This window comes from Cucurbita moschata, unplaced genomic scaffold (assembly GCF_002738365.1).
Source record: "Cucurbita moschata cultivar Rifu unplaced genomic scaffold, Cmos_1.0 Cmo_Scf00017, whole genome shotgun sequence".
Lineage (NCBI taxonomy): Eukaryota > Viridiplantae > Streptophyta > Magnoliopsida > Cucurbitales > Cucurbitaceae > Cucurbita > Cucurbita moschata.
In genome coordinates this window covers 1,185,230-1,203,382 of record NW_019268533.1, presented here as the reverse complement: position 1 = coordinate 1,203,382, position 18,153 = coordinate 1,185,230, and the positions used below count along the sequence as shown (strand labels likewise).

The following is an 18,153-nucleotide window of genomic DNA, read 5'->3' as shown; positions in this document are numbered from 1 at the left end:
TTTACTAGCGTGCTAAAAAGAAATAAAGTCTAAATTAATAAAAATATTTATCTGAAAAATATACTTTTAAATTTTAAAGGATATTTTTGAGACAAACAACGTATTTTTATTAATTTAACATAAAATAAAATAATAATAATAAAGAAGAAATAATTAAAAAAAAAAAAGAAAAAGAAAAAAGGAAACATGAAACATTTATTTTCAGAAAGATTTCCGTATTAAGTTATTTTTGTGTGGTTAAGGTTGGCTACAAAGAAAAAAGTGCACCAACTCTTAATGATGGCGACTATTTCTAGAGTTTTATTTTTTTAAGAAAAAAACTAATTTTGATGCTTAATTGACCAACTTTACCGGTACAATTATTATTATTATTATTATTTTGAGAAATTCAATGTTGGTTCAAATTGAGCTTTCAAGCTAGTTATCTAGATTAAAAATAAAAAATAAAAAATAAAAAAAAATCTTGAGGAAGGATGGAAGAAAATTGAGACGCAAGCTCAGCTCTAGGTGCGATAAAAGACAATGTTGCTTCAACGATACTATTAAATTGTTGGACAAACCAATTTTCGAGCAAGGGTGGCATTGAGACGCTACATAACATTAACATAAACCCAGTATGAAAAAAGAAATACTATGCTATCAATGAACTAGTAAAGAAAAATAATGCATACTACTATACTATCTTAGCTTCTATGGTCATTCTAGCTCCATCGTCAATCGTGTTAGGGCATTATACCCTTACCTGAATTATAACAGTAACATATAACTTGAGTATTTTAAGAAAAACTCAATAAGTAACCTCACTATTGGGGTCAGGTAATGCAAACACACACATACATAATATGATCTATCTTTTTAAAATAACATAACATGGTCTTGAGCTCTTTCTAGTCCCAATATGATTGGGTATGTGGTACTTCCCCACACATGTGCACATGGACCCACTAGATGGGTTCGTATATGAACCCACTGAGCTTGACTTGTTGGGCTAAACGCGTTGACGATTCATCGGACACCACGAAGGGAAAGGCCAAAATATCATGTTGAACATAGATATTGAAGGTACGCATATGTACTAATATAACATAACAGAAAAAAGTATATGATGCACGTAATATACATAATTGCATGAGGTTCCATAACTTAAAATCATAGCATATAATAAAAATCATTCTCCTTCCATTCATGTCATAGTACACATATGAGTAATGTATGCATAGTACTCACTATGGCTTTCATCATACATCATCACAGTATAATATAATCTATAACATAGCTATTAATGGCATATCATACATTACCATGGCATAATAGGGCATCACATACATACATAGCATGGTATGGTATAATAGTAGCATAGTATAACTTTCCTAATTATTATTTTTTTTATAAGAATAACTTTCCTAATTTTGATGCATGTAGGGTTCATAGGACATGCACCATCATACATTATATACTAGTGGAATCAATTATAGCATACTAACTAACTTAATTTACTTTCTCAAGTAATTCCTATTTCAATCCAAATAATTTAAATTAAGAGGATTATAATGACCTTAAATACCTTAAAATAAGTCAAAATAAGCTATAGTAGGAGAAAAAATATAAAAATCGGTACTAAAATGTCTATACCGAAACGAATACGCAGTTTTTGAGCTGTTGAGTAAGGAGACTACAAATCCATCACTAACATCATTTTGAAGCAATGGATCATGGGTCGTAGAAATAACATTCATAGAGAGGTGCCCAAGCCTCCTAATAACAGAAAAGGGTAATCGAAAAGCACTAGGAAGGGATTACATAAACGTTACATAATATCCTTAAAACACCATTTTTGTAGTAAATCATAAAATGAAACATCACTAAATGGAAGATAGTCTCATGGGTAAATTTCTATAAGAGACCTCGAACCCAATATGGGAAAGATCTTGTAGCCACCAAATCCAGCTTCCTTGAACAATTCACTCCACTCCTTCTCATCTCTCTCTTTGCCACTTACCAAACCCATCATCAACATGTCGAAGAACAACTGAGATTGAATGAACGTATCATCCCTTTTGTTGTTGCCTACCACCATATCAATTACTATCACCTTCCCTTTCTTTCCATTGCTTCTGATTGCTTCTTTGCATTTCTTCAATATCTTCGCACATTCATCGTCATTCCAATCATGTAATATCCACTACGTTCATCACATATGTAAATACCATCAATCTAATGTTTATGTAACGGCCCAGATCCACGTTAGCAGATATTATCCTCTTTGGACTTTCCCTTTCGGGCTTCCCCTCAAGGCTTTAAAACGCGTATGGTAGGGGAAAGTTTCCACACACTTATAAATGGTGGTTTGTTCTCCTTCTCAACTAATGTGGGACATCACAATTCACCCCCTTCGAGGCCAGTCCTCGCTAGCACTCTTTCCTTTCTCCAATCGATGTGGAACCACCTCCAAATCCACCCCCTTTGGGGCCCAGCGTTCTTACTGGCACACCGCCTCGTATCTACCCCCCTTCGGGGAACGGTGAGAAGGCTGGCACATCGTCCGGTGTCTAGCTCAGATACCATTTGTAACGGCCCAGATCCACCGCTAGCAGATATTGTCCTTTTTGGGGTTTTCCCTTCCGAGCTTTCCCCTCAAGACTTTAAAACTCTTCTGCTAGGGAAGGTTTCCACCCCTTGTAAATGGTGGTTTGTTCTCCTATCCAAAATGGATATTTATTTATCATATATATATATATAGAGAGAGAGAGATAGCTTTGGAAGCAGAAACAAGAAACTTTATTTTTACCTTCAACACAAGCACATCAGCAGGAGGAATAGCTTTAAACATATCTCCTTCAACATATTTTAAGTTCCCTTCACCTTTCAACTCACCCACCACTTGGGGAAGATCAAACACTGTGCATTCAATTTGTGGGAAAGCCTCTGCAATGGCTTTGGCCACAGTTCCAGTGCCGCCACCGACATCAACTAGCGAGGCAACTCCATCAAAGACTCCTTTATGTTTGTCCAATAACACACTCATCACCAACCTCGCATCACTCGCCATGCCTTCATTGAAACCCTCCCCATCTTTCACCTTATTCCCCAAGAACTCCCAAAACGGCATCCCATGAGCCGTATGGAATGGCGTTCGGTCTTCACTTTGGAACCAGATTGAGAGGAGCTGCCATGGTTCCACGAGCGCTGGTTGGAGCATGGAAAGCAAGAAAGGAGTTACAGCGCAAGGGTTGTGTTTAAGAAGAAGACGGGATGAATTGGTTAGGACATATCCATCTTCTTCTTCTTCTTCTTGTTTGCCATTATTTTTGGGCAGTTTTTGAACCACAAAGAAGCCGGAGTGAGTCAATAGACGCATTAAACGATATATGAATTGGGTCTTATTAGAATGGAGTTGGAGGGCTGAAACAAGATGAGAAAGGGGCATTGGGTGAGGGGCATGGCGGTGGATGGTGTCTGGTATGCCTAGTTCAACCGCACATTTGAGAGTCATGGAGTTGATGAAGTTGAAGAGGTGGTTCCATATGTGGGCTTGTGCTTCCAGCATCTCATCGCCTGCAAGAATTGGCATCTTTTCACCTTCAAAATTCATATCAACAACCAAGAAGAAAGAATAATGAAATGTAAGAGTGTGAATCTCCTATACAATGGCATCCACCTATTTATGAGTTTTATTCAAGTTACGTGATAAAAAGAATGTAAGGTTGAAATAGCGATAAAATAATACAGAACGTAAGGTGCAAAAAAAATGTAGGTTGAAATAGTGATAAAATGAAATAAAACATACAAGAAACTTCATAAAAATTTATCCCTATTTTTTTTTTTTTGCAGCCATGTGATCCAAGGCCAACTGAATTAATTATTGTTATTATTTTTATGGTTTTTTGTGTGGTTAAGTTAGGCTGAAAAAGAATAGAAATAAAGAAAAGAAAAGAGTGCATTAATTTTTTGTGTGGTTTTTAATTATTTAATTATTTTTTATTTTTTATTTTTATAATACCAGTTTTGATGCTTAATTGATTAATTTTACTTGCCTAATTATTTATTTTATAGAAATAAAACATTTGAACCTAAATGGAGATTTTAAGAGAATAATCAAGAAAAAATAGAAATTATTGTTATGGGATGAATTCTGATGCTTATTCATAGCTTAGTCGTCAACATTAGTCGTCAACAGTGATGTTTAGTCGTCAACAGTGATGTACTGAGTATTAGGTATGGTTATGTTATTTTATTTTAAGAGAACAATTATTGTTAGGTTATGCATATTAAAAATACAGTAAATAATTAAATTATCATAAATAGTAAATAGTTATGTACAATAAAAAGGGAACAATTATGGTTAGGTTATGCATAGTAAAAATACAATAAATAAATAAATTGTCATAAATAGTAAATAGTTATGTATAATAAAAAGCTACGTATATAGTTATATATTGTAACGTCCCAGATCTACGGCTAACAAATATTGTCCTATTTAAGATTTCCCTTTCGTGTTTGCCCTCAAAGCTTTCAAATGTGTCTACTAGGGGAAGGTTTCCACACCCTTATAAATGGTGGTTTGTTCTCATTCCCAACCAATGTAGAACATCACATATATAATAGATAGTTATATCGAGTAAAGCTTTGAAAATATACTTTCTATTCTTTGTATTTTCTCTAAACCCTAAAGCCTGTAGTCATCAATATAAACCTTGAGCGAGAGTTCTCCTCCATTTTCTCTCTCCTATTTCTTTGTGTTCAAGTGCGTGTCTTGTTGTGCAATCGTAACAATTATTTGGGCAAAAATAGAAGAACATTGTGAGCTGTGGAATACACCATAGAGCCTCCCTTGAGGTCTCCTTCTCTAGAACTCTCGAATATCCTCCCTTAATCAAGGCTCGACTTTTTCTCTAGAACCCTAAAAAAAATACATCATTTGTTCGATACTTGAGCCACTTTGACAATATCTTCAAAGTTCACAATTAAACCAAGAAATCGGAAGAAATTATCTTCTTATTCAAATAAACTTTTAAGTAGAAATACATAGAGGAGGAGTCCAAGACTCCTAATAACACAAAAGGGTAATCGAAAAGCACCAAAAAGGGATTACATAAACTTTACACAATATCCTTAAAACACCATTTTTGTAGTAAATCATAGAATGAAACATCACTAAATGGAAGACATTCTCATGGGTAAATTTCGATAAGAGACCTCGAACCCAATATGGGAAAGATCTTGTAGCCACTGAATCCAGCTTCCTTGAATAACTCACTCCACTCCTTCTCATCTCTCTCTTTTCCACTTACCAAACCCATCATCAACATATCAAACAACAACTGAGTTTGAATGAACGTATCCTCCCTTTTCTCGTCGCCTACCACCATATCAATTACCATCACCTTCCCCTTCTTTCCATTGCTTCTGATTGCTTCTTTGCATTTCTTCAACATCTCCACGCATTCTTCGTCATTCCAATCATGTAACACCAACTAAGTTCATCACATATGCAAAACTATCATCAATCTAATATCAATTCAATATATTGAAGCTTTTGAAGTAGAAACAGTTGGATAGTTAGATGATGGAAGTACCACATCGGCTAATTTAAGAAATGATCATGGGTTTATAAGTGAGGAATACTAATTCCATTGGTATGAGGCATTTTGGGAAACCCAAAGCAAAGCCATGAGAACTTATGCTCAAAGTGGACAATATCATACCATTGTGGAAAGTCGTGTTCGTCTAACATGGTATCAGAGCCATGCCCTAAACTTAGTCGTGCCAATAAATTGGTAAATCCTCAAATATCGTACAAAGAACTCCAAAAGAAAAGGAGCCAAGCCTCCTCGAAGGCAGTAAAAAATGACTAAGACTCTAAAGGACTCGAGCCTCAAAGGGGACAATATCATACAATTGTGGAGAGTCGTGTTCATCCAACAGAAACAACAAAAATTATATAAATGTTTCCCCAATAAGATTCTCATCACCAACCTTGCAAATATCGATAATTATATAAATGTTGTTCATAACTATTGTTACTTTTGAATTTACCATTAAAATAATTCGGCGACATGTTTTTAAAAGCTAAATTAGGTGGGTGTAAATAGGTGGGTGTAAATATTTAAATATAAAACAAAAGGTAAAGTAAAAAGAAATAAACTAATTTCAAAACATGCATGAACTTAGTACATGCGTGATAACAGTGTACGGAGAATTATGCATCATAAATCATCGAAATATAAATATGATCCTACGACATGACATAGTATAGTCACAACATAACATACCATAATATGACATATCCTAGCGTAACATAGCATAACACAATATAACACATGCAAAACAATCATAATCATGAAATATGCAGGGGCCATGAGACACTTGTCATTGTACGTCATACAATTCGTCCATTCAAGTCAATAATAGAACTACTTACTTGGTTAGTCTAAGCTAGAATTACTATGTCATACAATTCGTCTATTCAAGTCAATAATAGAACTACTTACTTGGTTAGTCTAAGCTAGAATTACTATTTTATCTTCGATCCTAACCTGTTAAAGGGACGATTTGCCTCAGTACTCACCTCAATTACCTCCGATAACATCACCGAATGGTCCATAAAGTCACATAGGTGAAATCAGATTGTGGATTGGGTCATGGGTCGGGTCACTAAACCGAGTCGGTGCAGGTCTAGAAGTTGGGTGGTTGGTGGGAGATTGGGCCATGGGCATACTACTGGCTGGACTACATAGATTATTGGGCTAGTCTAGCAATTGGAATGTGGGCTGGAGTGGATTGGGTTGTGGACGTCTTTGGTATGGAATACATAGATTTAAGGGAGTGAATAAGTTAATTTCTTTTCTTTTCTTTTTTTTTTCAAATTTTTTAAACTATAGTTTGTGACAGCGCCAGTTTGATCATTGATTATTAAAAATATACAGAAACAATAATAAATTATTTATTTATTTATTTTTCTATCAACTAGCTAAACACATGTTAGCACGTGACGAATAAAATACTTTGATCTAGCTAATAATAAACTAATTACAATTAGACACATTTAACTTTGGTAAATATATGTATTAAACAAAATATATGTATCCTTAACCTGATCTAACCTTGAGAATATAAAACCTTATAATTTAACACATCCTTCAGCAGACCTAGTTGTTGGATCATAAATAACGACAATACAATGTTGATTGATATGGATTTGGAGGGTGCAAAAATGGGAGCAGTGGAGGGCGACGAGCTCCTGGAAGCTCAATCTCACATATGGAATCACATCTTGGCGATTAACAAGTCCATGGCTCTCAAATATGCGGTTCAAGTTGGCATACCAGACATCATCCACCGCTATGGCCCCAACCCCATGCCGCTCTCTAAACTTGTCTCCGCCCTACAGCTCCACCCGCAAAACACCCCTCACATGCATCGCTTAATGCGAGTATTGGTTCACTCTGGCTTCTTTCGAACGCAAAAACTGAGTGAACCAAACGGTGAAGAAGACGAGGGGTATGTGCTCACCAATTCATCTCGTCTTCTTGTTACAACCAACCCTTTGACTCTAGCTCCTTTTGTGTTTTGTGTTCTTGAGTCGGCCTTCTTCCAATCATGGCGCTCCCTCCCTGCCTGGCTCCAAACTGAGGACCGAACACCCTTTGACACAGCCAATGGAGTCTCGTTTTGGGAGTGTCTTGCGAATGACTCGACGGATGATGGCGTCATTTTTAACAAGTCCATGGCGAGTGATGCCAAGTTTGTGATGCGTATTTTGTTGGAGAAATATAAAGATGTGTTCGATGGGTTTGGGTCGTTGGTTGATGTGGGAGGTGGGACTGGAAATGTGGTCAAAGCCATTGCTCAAGCCTTTCCTAAAATGGAATGCACTGTGTTTGATCTCCCACAGGTTGTGGGTGATTTGAAAGGCGAAGCCAACTTCAAATATGTTCAAGGGGACATGTTTCATGCCATTCCTCCAGCTGATGCAATTCTATTGAAGGTAAAAACTTCATTTCCTTTTTTATATATACGTACCGATACCTTATTCTTATTAGATGAACACGACTCTCCACAATGATACCGATACCTTATTTTTATTAGATGAACACGACTCTCCACAATGGTACCGATACCTTATTCTTATTAGATCAACACGACTCTCCACAATGGTATGATATTGTCCACTTTGAGCATGAGCTCTCGTGGCTCTATTTTGAGGTTCCAAAAGGTCTCACACCAATGGAGATAGTATTCATTGATTATAAACTCATGATCATTTTCTATATTAGCCGATGTGGGACTTTTATCATCTAATAATTCTAATTTGTGAACGTCTGAAAATAGTGGATACTACATGATTGGAACGACGAAGAATGTGTGAAGATTTTGAAGAACTGCAAAGAAGCAATTACGGGCAATAAAAAGAATGGGAAAGTGATAGTAATTGATATGGTGGTAGGTAACGACACAAGAGATGAGTGTACTGAAACTCAACTGTTTTTCGATATGATGATGATGCTGATGCTTGGTGGAAAAGAGAGAGATGAAAAAGAATGGGCTCAGCTTATCAAAGAAGCTGGATATAGTGGCTACAAGATATTTCCAATTCTGGGTTTGAGGTCTCTTGTCGAAATTTATCCTTGACCAAACCTCCCTATGTTATTGACCTTGGATCGAACCGTTTGAATTATTGTTATCAATAAAAAATGTTGTACTCAAATATGACAACAACCTAAATGTTCTGATACCAATTGTGGTAGTGGAAGTGGAAACAAGATCGATCATACTCACACACACCTACAAACGAAATGTTTATTAATAGTAGTTGAATTCAATCAAGCACACGATAGTTATTTTCAGTGCCCTCATAGACATACTAATCCATGGCCATGCAAACACTCGCGGTTCGACAAAGGAATTCAACCTCACCGATTAAAACATGTAAATTGAATTCATTGTAATCCTTGTCATAATACTTAATATGAGTTATATGGCGTAGTATATGGAGGATTATGTATCACAAATCATCAAAACATAAATACGATCCTACGACATGACATAGTGTAATATAACATAGTATAGTCATAACATATCATAATATGACATATCCTAGTATAACGTAGCATAACACAACATAGCACATGCAAAACAATTATAATCGTGATACATGCAAGCACCACGAGGCACGTGCTATCATATGTCATACAATTCGTCCATTCAAACAAATAATAGAGCTACTTGGTTGGTCTAAGTTGGAGTTACTATTTTATCTTTGGTGCTAGTCTTAAATTAACCTTGAAGCATGAGTCCACTCGGGATAATTTGCTTAATCATCTCAAATAATCCTCTAATTTAGCTCAACTCAATTACCTCCAATAATATCACAAATAGCTCCAGAATGGTCCATAATGGTAAGACAAGAGTCACATAATCCTCCGCATATATTGATAATTATATAAATGTTGTTCATAATGATCGTTACTTTTCAATTTAAAATTAAAATAATTCATCGCACTAATTAGGATAGTTCATAACCCGTGACATGCTCTTAAAAGTTAAATTAGGTGGGTGTAAATATTTAAATATAAAACAAAAGGTAAAGTAAAAAGAAATAAACTAATTTAATATGTTCCAACGTTATTTTTTTAGTAAACATTTTTTTAAAGGTTGTTGTTGCCTTGTCTTTTGTGTTGTGATAAAGTCAGAAAAAAATTAAATAATAAAAGAAACGACAAATGGTTGAATATTGATGTATTTGGGATTGGGCCATGGGCATGCCACTAGCTACACTACATAAATTGTTGGGCTGGCCTAGCAATTGCACGGATCTAAACATTTTAATTATTTTTATCAATAAAACAACACTTATTCTACTTATATTCTACTTATTCTTTTGTTTCCTTTTCGTTTGTTTCAAGAAATATATCGATCAATTCTTTTTCTATTGATTCTTTTCCGATCGAGATGTATGGATCCATGCGCCTATGTGTCTATATAGATCCTGTTCATGGATTAACGAAAATGTACAAAAGCTCTATTTGTTTCTATCATTTTATGAGTCTCTTCCTTTTTACGTATGACATCGCCACTCCCTTCCAGCATCCACTAGTTCAGAACTTAATTTGAAAGCCATATTTTGACCCGGACGTTTTCGGGATGCCCCTAATATATTTCGATGCACATGACATACATAAATGCATGAAGTTTTCATGACTTAAAATCATAGCATATAATAAGAATCTTTCTCCTTCCATTCATGTCATAGTACACATGAGTAATGTATGCATAGTACTCATCATGATTTTCATCATACATCATCGCAGTATAGTATAACCTATAACATAGCTACACACGACATGATGACATAATAGGACATTACATACATACATAACATAGTATAATAGGTCATTACGTAACATACGTAGCATAGTATAGCTTTCATAATTACGACGCATGTAGGGTTTATGGGGGCATGCATCATCATACATCATACAATTCTTCCAACCAACCAACCAACTGCAAGGACACTAGGAGAAAAAATATATAGAAATCAATACCAAAATGTCTATACCTAGCCAAATGCGTCGTTTTTGAGCTGCCAGAACAAGGAGCCCACAAACCCATTACTAACATCATTTTTTTTTTTTTTTTTGTCGAGGGTTTAGGGTTTAGGGTTTATGGGTCGTGGAAATAACAAGAGCCAACAAAAAGACCAAACGTGAAAGAAACCCTCTTATTCAATTAAACTTTGAAGTAGAAATACATAGAGAGGTGCCCAAGACTCCTAATAACAGAAAAGGGTAATCAAAAAGCACCAAAAAGGGATTACTTCAACGTTACATAATATCCTTAAGACATCATTTTTGTAATAAATCATGAAATGAAATATCACTAAATGGAAGATAGTCTCAAGGGTAAATTTCTATAAGAGACCTCGAACCCAATATGGGGAAGATCTTGTAGCCACTGAATCCAGCTTCCTTGAATGCTTCACTCAACTCCTTCTCATCTCTCTGTTTTCCATTTACAAAAACCATCACTGCCATGTCGAACAATAAATGACCCTGAATCAATGTATCCTCCTCCTTGTTGCCTACCACCATATCAATCACCATCACCTTCCCTTTCTTTCCATTGCTCGTGATTGCTTCTTTGCAATTCTTTAATATCTTCACACAATCTTCATCATTCCAATCATGTAATATCCACTAATTTCATCACATATGCAAAAATACCATCAATTTAATATTAATTCAATACATTGAAGCTTTTGAAGTAGAAACAAGACAAATTAAGTTTACCTTCAACACAAGAACATCGGCAGGAGGGATAGCTTTAAACATATCTCCTTCAACATATTTTAAGTTCCCTTCACCCTTCAACTCACCCACCACTTGGGGAAGATCAAGCACCGTGCATTCAATTTGTGGGAAAGCCTCTGCAATGGCTTTGCCCACAGTTCCTGTGTTGCCACCCACGTCAACCAGCGAGCGAACTCCTTCAAAAAACCCTTTATGTTTGTCCAATAACACACTCATCACCAACCTTGCATCACTCGCCATGGCTGAGTTAAAGATGTCACCATGTTTCGGCTTACTGCCCATGAACTCCCAAAATGACATTGCATGAGCCATATCGAATGGCGTTCGGTCTTCACTTTTGAACCAGTCAGAGAGGAGCTGCCATGGCTCCATGAAGGTTGGATGGAGCATGGAAAGTAATAAAGGTGTTACCCCACAAGGGTTGTGTTTAAGAAGAAGACGAGATGAATTGGTTAGGACGTACCCTTCTTCTTCTTCTTCTTCTTCTTCTTCTTCTTCTTCTTCTTTGCCACTATTTTTGGGCACTTTTTGTGCAACAAAGAAGCCAGAGTGAGTCAATAGACGCATTAAGCGATATATGAATTGGGTCTTATTAGAATGGAGTTGGAGGGCTGAAACAAGATGAGACAGGGGCATAGGGTGAGGGCCATGGTGGTGGATGGCGTCTGGTATGCCTAGTTCAACCGCACATTTGAGAGTCATGGAGTTGACGAAGCTGAACAGGTGGTTCCATATGTGAGCTTGAGCTTCCAGCAGCTCATCGCCTGCAACTATTGGCAACATCTTTTCACCCTCAAAATTCATATCCACAATCAACAAGAAAGAATGATGGAGTGTAAGAAGTTTAGGTGAGAGGGCGTCCTATTTATACTATCATCTTCAAACTTTTTTTCTTTTATCTAAAAATTTCTAACGTTTTAAAGTTACTTTTCATCGTTCACTAAAATGAAAATTTTCCACTATAGATAAGGAAACTATTTGAAAAAATTAAAAGCAAAATAATATCAAATAATTGTGAAAATGATGTGAAGAAAGAAAAGTCTGATGAGTTAAAGACGAGAAACTCGTGGGAGTGATAAATACGACGAATGATACAAAGATCCAGCTGTCAATTTGGTGAGTGTCAATCTAAATTAGGTAAAATCTGGAGCACAATCCTAAGCATCTCACAACATATGCTATTGAGGGTCGTGGAAGTCCCACATTAACCTATTAAAGAGAAGATCATGGATATATAAGTAAGGGACACTATCTAATATAAACCAAGATACATCAATCATACAATATGCTTCAACGAAGATGTGAAGAAAATATTGTTGAAATTATCAAAAAATATTTCAATTCATACCACGTTGAAGAAGAATGAAGTTTCATGTTATAAATTTTGGGTGGATTACAATTTACAGTAATTTAGAGTTATTGTATTTCATTAATGTATTTTAAGACTTTTTATTAGGTTACAATTACATAATGGTTAATTATGGTTATTAAGTATGAATGTTATAACTCTTGGAATGCCTTTAATAGTTTCGTTTTGAGGCTATATAAAGTCATGTATGTTGTATTTGCAAAAGGACTTAGAAAATACAGTAAAATAAGCATTTGTGTCATTCTTTAACCAATGACTAAGTTTATTTGTAACATGATCATCTTGCTTGTAGAGTGATTCGAATCTCAAACAAGTGTTCTTACATTGAGATATTTGATCAACAAGAATCATTCAAGCTAGACATGATCGATCTTGCTTGTGAAGTGATTCGAATCTCAAACAATGTTCTTGCCTTGAGATATTCGATCAACAAGGAAATCCGAATCTTACTCCCCTTGTAGTGATTTCCACGTATCACTATCTTTATTAACAACTAAACTTCTTGAAAAAACTAAAAGTAAAATAGTATTATATAATTGTGAAAATGATATAAAGAAAAAAAAAACATATGATGAATTAAACGAGAAACACGTGTGAATGATAGATAGGACGAATGGTACAAAGTTCCAGCTAGTTAATCATCTTCAAAGTACAAAGGTCCAGCTAGTTAATCATCTTCAAAGTACAAAGGTCCAGCTAGTTAATCATCTTCAAAGTACAAAGGTCCAACTAGAGGTAACATCAACGAGGGACCAAAGGCATAAGTTACCAATATTGTCGCTGTCACACATTTTATAAAGTATTGGTATAAAGAAGGGATGATTTTTAGAACATTTTGAAATTTACATTTTCAAACTATTAAATCTATGTACCAATATTGATTCCTCCCATGTTCTAAAGAGTAAGCTCAAACATAAGTTGAAATCGATCAAGCACATGATCGTTATTTTCAGCGCACTCATACACTTGTACTAGTGCATGGCCAAGCAAACACTCAGCTGGACTAAGGAATTCAACCTCATGGATCAAAACATGTAGATTGAATTCATTGTAATCCTTGTCATAATACCTAATATGAGTTATATCGCTTAGTGTATGGAGAATTATGCATCATAAACCATCGAAATATAAATATGATTCTACAACATGACATAGTATAGTACAACATAGTATAATCACAACATAACATACCATAATATGACATATCCTAGTGTAATGTAGCATAATACATGCAAAACAATCATAATCATGAAACATGTTGGGGTCATGAGGCACGCGTCATCCTACGTCATACAATTCGTCCATTCAAATCAATAATAGAGCAACTTACTTGGTTGGTCTAAGCCAAAGTTACTATTTTATTTTCGATTCTAACCGGTTAAAAGGATAATTTGGTATGTACTCACCTCAATTACCTCCCATAACCTCACTAGAATGGTCCATAAAGTCACATAGGTCAAATCAGATTGTGGATTGGGTCATGGGTCGGGTCACTAAACCGAGTCGGTGCAGGTCTAGAAGTTGGGTGGATGGTGGCCGATTGGGCCATGGGCATGCTACTGGTTGGACTACATAGAATATTGGGCTAGTCTAGCGACTAGAATGTGGGCTGGAGTGGATTGGGCTGTGGACGCTGCTGGTAAGGATTAGACAACCAAAGATGGCACAAGTTCGGAAGGCTGGGCTGTCGAAGTTGAGATCCGGAGCTTGGTTCGGATCCCATGACGGGATCAGATCAAGGTCGGTGAATGGAGAGATTCAAGGGAGTGAACAATTTAATTTTTAAAATTTTTTTAAAATATTACATATGACTTAAAAAAAGATTTATTAAGAATCCTATGACCCACAGTGTGGCCAGTTTGATCATTGATTATTAAAAATAGACAGAAACAATATTAAATTATTTATTTATATATTTTTCTGTGAACGAGTTAAACACAGTTAGCACGTGACGAATAAAATATTTTGCTCTACCTAATAGTAAATTAGTTACAATCGGATGCATATTATTAGGAATCACGACTCTCCACAATGGTATAATATTGACTTCAGACCCATGAAGAGAGTATTCCTTGATTATAAACTCATGATCATTACCTCCTCTCGAACAAAGTACGTCTTCGCTTAATCGAGTAAATTGGTTACAATTGGATGCATATTGTTAGGAATCACGACTCTCCACAATGGTATGATATTGACCTCATACCAATGAAGAGAGTATTCCTTGATTATAAACTCATGATCATTACCTCCCCTCGAACAAAGTACACATTCGCTTAATCGAGGCTCGACTCCTTTTTTTTTTGGAGTACTTTGTTCGATATTTGAGGAGACTAAGTTTAGGGCATGATTCTGATACCATGTTAGGAATCACGACTGTCCACAATGGTGTAATATTGTCACTTTGAGTCTAAGCTCTCAAGGCTTTACTGTGGGCTTCCACAAAAGGTCTCGTACCCCAATAGAGAGAGTATTACTTGATTATAAACCCATGATCATTCTCTAAATCAGCGGAGAACACTACACATTAAATAAAATAAATGTATCCCATTTTGCATGCATCCTGATCTAACCTTGGGAATGTAAAAGTTAATAATTTAATATATCCTTGAGCAAATCTAGTTGCTATATATCATAAATAACGAGAATGCAATGTTCCTATGTATATATATAAACAATTGATATGGATTTGGAAGGTGTAAAAATGGGAGAAGTGGAGGGCGACGAGCTGCTGGAAGCTCAATCTCACATATGGAATCACATCTTGGCGATCAACAAGTCCATGGCTCTCAAATATGCGGTTCAAGTTGGCATACCAGACATCATCCACCGCTATGGCCCCAACCCCATGCCGCTCTCTAAACTTGTCTCCGCCCTCCAACTCCACCCACAAAAGACCCCTCACATGCATCGCTTAATGCGTGTATTAGTTCACTCTGGCTTCTTTCGAACGCAAAAACTAAGTGAACAAAACGGTGAAGAGGATGAGGGATATGTGCTCACTAATTCATCTCGTCTTCTTGTTACAACCAACCCTTTGACTCTAGCTCCTTACGTGTTTTTTGTTTTTGAATCGCCTTTATTCCAGTCATGGCGCTCCCTCCCAACCTGGCTCCAAACTGAGGATCGATCACCCTTTGACACAGCCAATGGAGTCTCGTTTTGGGAGTGTCTTGGGAATGACTCGACGGATGATGGCGACATTTTTAATAAGTCCATGGCGAGTGATGCTAAGTTTGTGATACGTATTTTGTTGGAGAAATATAAAGATGTGTTCGATGGGTTTGGGTCGTTGGTTGATGTGGGAGGTGGGACTGGAAATGTGGTCAAAGCTATTGCTCAAGCCTTTCCTAAAATGGAATGCACTGTGTTTGATCTCCCACAGGTTGTGGGTGATTTGAAAGGCGAATGCAACTTTAAATATGTTGAAGGTGACATGTTCCATGCCATTCCTCCCGCTGATGCAATTCTATTGAAGGTAAAAACTTCATTTCTAATACCTTATTCTTATTAGATGAACATGACTCTCTACAATGTTATGATATTATCGACTTTGAGCATGAGTTCTCATGGCTTTATTTTGGGGTCTCCAAAGGGCCTCACACCAATAAAGATAGTATTCATTGATTATAAACCCATGATCATTCTCTAATTTAGTCGATATGCGACTTTTATCATCCAACAATTCTAATTTGTGAATACTTGAAAATAGTGGATTATGCATGATTGGAACGATGAAGAATGTGTGAAGATTTTGAAGAACTGCAAAGAAGCCATTGCAAGCAATAAAAAGAATGGGAAAGTGATAGTAATTGATATGGTGGTAGGCAACAACAAAAGAGATGACCTCATTGAAACTCAACTTTCCTTCGACATGGTAATGATGCTGATGTTAGGTGGAAAAGAGAGAGATGAAAAACAATGGGCTCAACTCATCAAAGATGCTGGATTTAGTGGCTACAAGATATTTCCAATTCTGGGTTTGAGGTCTCTTATCGAAATTTATCCTTAACCAAAGCTTGTTATGTAATTGGGCCTGATCCAACCATTTGAATTACTTTTATCAATAAAATAAAACAACCGTTGTTTTTGTTGGACCGATATGCCATAACCTAAATGTTCCGATACCAACTGTTGTAGTGGAAGTAGAAATAGAATTGATCGTATAGAAAATAAACAAAGAGACACAAAGATTTACGTGATTCGGAGAGAAGAAATTCTCCTACATCCATGAGTGGTGACCAATCATTATAACCAGAGTGTTTACATCTCTCACGCTCTCACTCTCACACTACGAAGTCTCCCAAGTGTCACTCAACAAAAATACAAAATAGTATAACTCCACGTCTCAAAACAATATTAAATAAATTTTTATATAGGCATAGAAGCATTGATGTCATACATGAATCAAGATGATTTATGTATCATATCAAAATGGAAGATGAACCAAAAAGGGTTATGAATCAAATAAGTGCAATACATAGATAGGAAATACATGAACCTATTCTTCATGACAACTTACAACTGTTGTCCTTCTCGCAAAGCTAAGATAGTAACGATAGAGCTCATATAAACATAATTTCTGAAGACATTTTCTGATATGAACCACGACCAAGGAATTTCCATACCTCAAGGTCCAATTACAAGGACGAGAGCCAAGAAGCTACAACAAACTTTATACAGTTATATTCAAGCTATGGTGAGCTCATCAAAGGAAATTCTAGAAGACGCTGGAGACCTCCCTTATATGTTGTGCAAAGTTGAGGTTCAAGAAAGAGATGAATTAAATGCACTTTAAGTTGCATTTAATGAACTCCGCTGAATTTATCAAATAGTCCAAGAATGACTAAAAAGCACATTTTATTATTTGCATTATTTAATTATAGTTTAACTATTTGTTTGTCATATTTAAGCTAGTTTTAAATATAGGAGTTAAGGTTATATTGTAACCCACGTAGGTTACTATATTCCACCTTTAACTAGCCATTTAAATGAGGAGGTTATGGGTATTTCTCATTTACTAGCCCATTTAATTTGGGAGTTATGTATGACATAGGTTAAGGTTGTAAAGGCTATATAAAGCCTTCTTTTCTTTGATTAGACATCAGATTTTGGAATTAAGAATAGAATTTCTATTTTAGCTTTGTTAAGAGCTAAACTTTCTTTGCAAATTCTTGTGTTTAGAACTTGCATGTAGAGTCATTCAAGTGGTATTGATCAAACCTCTTGTGGAGTGATTCGAATCACGAGTTTAGAAACGAGTTTTCTTTACTCTTGATCTTGATCATCAAGGTAATCCGTTCCATACTTTCCCTTGGGTTGATTTCCATATCATTTTGGTATCAGAGCTTTAGGCTCACGATCGGATATATGTTTCATTGCGCTTATCTCTTTTAATTTTCTTATAATTTTTTTTTCTCAGTTTGTGTAGAATGTTCATGTTCTATCACAAAAATATATAACAAAAAAAAAAAA

The 18,153-nt window shown here is 35.9% G+C and overlaps 4 protein-coding genes across 5 annotated transcripts; 2 read left to right on the top strand and 2 right to left on the bottom strand.

Moving 5' to 3' along the window:
* Positions 1 to 1,695: 1,695 nt before the first annotated feature.
* Positions 1,696 to 3,626, bottom strand: LOC111455047 (probable O-methyltransferase 3). Its single transcript, XM_023096570.1, has 2 exons — positions 2,789 to 3,626; positions 1,696 to 2,182 (listed from the first exon to the last, which is right to left on the bottom strand). The coding sequence occupies exons 1-2, from the start codon at positions 3,590 to 3,592 to the stop codon at positions 1,880 to 1,882; spliced, it is 1,107 nt and encodes a 368-aa protein (XP_022952338.1). The 5' UTR covers positions 3,593 to 3,626; the 3' UTR covers positions 1,696 to 1,879.
* A 3,562-nt stretch (positions 3,627 to 7,188) lies between these two features.
* Positions 7,189 to 8,635, top strand: LOC111455049 (trans-resveratrol di-O-methyltransferase-like). The gene is made up of 2 exons (XM_023096572.1): positions 7,189 to 7,987; positions 8,332 to 8,635. Exons 1-2 carry the CDS (start codon positions 7,193 to 7,195, stop codon positions 8,629 to 8,631), a joined length of 1,095 nt encoding a protein of 364 aa, XP_022952340.1. The 5' UTR covers positions 7,189 to 7,192; the 3' UTR covers positions 8,632 to 8,635.
* Positions 8,636 to 10,815: 2,180 nt separating this feature from the next.
* LOC111455043 (probable O-methyltransferase 3) lies at positions 10,816 to 12,176 on the bottom strand. Of its 2 annotated transcripts, XM_023096567.1 has the most exons (3): positions 11,817 to 12,176; positions 11,289 to 11,786; positions 10,816 to 11,195 (listed from the first exon to the last, which is right to left on the bottom strand). In XM_023096567.1, exons 1-3 carry the CDS (start codon positions 12,111 to 12,113, stop codon positions 10,896 to 10,898), a joined length of 1,095 nt encoding a protein of 364 aa, XP_022952335.1. In that variant the 5' UTR covers positions 12,114 to 12,176; the 3' UTR covers positions 10,816 to 10,895. The 2 variants fall into 2 exon arrangements, with proteins under 2 accessions (XP_022952335.1, XP_022952334.1); XM_023096566.1 differs by having other exon boundaries at positions 10,817 to 11,195; positions 11,289 to 12,176.
* A 3,184-nt stretch (positions 12,177 to 15,360) lies between these two features.
* Positions 15,361 to 16,718, top strand: LOC111455048 (probable O-methyltransferase 3). The gene is made up of 2 exons (XM_023096571.1): positions 15,361 to 16,156; positions 16,391 to 16,718. Exons 1-2 carry the CDS (start codon positions 15,362 to 15,364, stop codon positions 16,688 to 16,690), a joined length of 1,095 nt encoding a protein of 364 aa, XP_022952339.1. The 5' UTR covers position 15,361; the 3' UTR covers positions 16,691 to 16,718.
* The last annotated feature ends 1,435 nt before the right edge of the window (positions 16,719 to 18,153 follow it).

Coding starts and splice junctions, on each gene's coding strand:
- LOC111455047 (XM_023096570.1), bottom strand. CDS start 3,592: ATGAATTTTGAAGGTGAAAAGATGCCAATTCTTGCAGGCGATGAGATG. Junction 2,183..2,788: donor CTGATGTGCTTGTGTTGAAG/GTAAAAATAAAG, acceptor TGATGAACGTAG/TGGATATTACATGATTGGAA.
- LOC111455049 (XM_023096572.1), top strand. CDS start 7,193: ATGGATTTGGAGGGTGCAAAAATGGGAGCAGTGGAGGGCGACGAGCTC. Junction 7,988..8,331: donor CTGATGCAATTCTATTGAAG/GTAAAAACTTCA, acceptor GTCTGAAAATAG/TGGATACTACATGATTGGAA.
- LOC111455043 (XM_023096566.1), bottom strand. CDS start 12,113: ATGAATTTTGAGGGTGAAAAGATGTTGCCAATAGTTGCAGGCGATGAG. Junction 11,196..11,288: donor CCGATGTTCTTGTGTTGAAG/GTAAACTTAATT, acceptor TGATGAAATTAG/TGGATATTACATGATTGGAA.
- LOC111455048 (XM_023096571.1), top strand. CDS start 15,362: ATGGATTTGGAAGGTGTAAAAATGGGAGAAGTGGAGGGCGACGAGCTG. Junction 16,157..16,390: donor CTGATGCAATTCTATTGAAG/GTAAAAACTTCA, acceptor ACTTGAAAATAG/TGGATTATGCATGATTGGAA.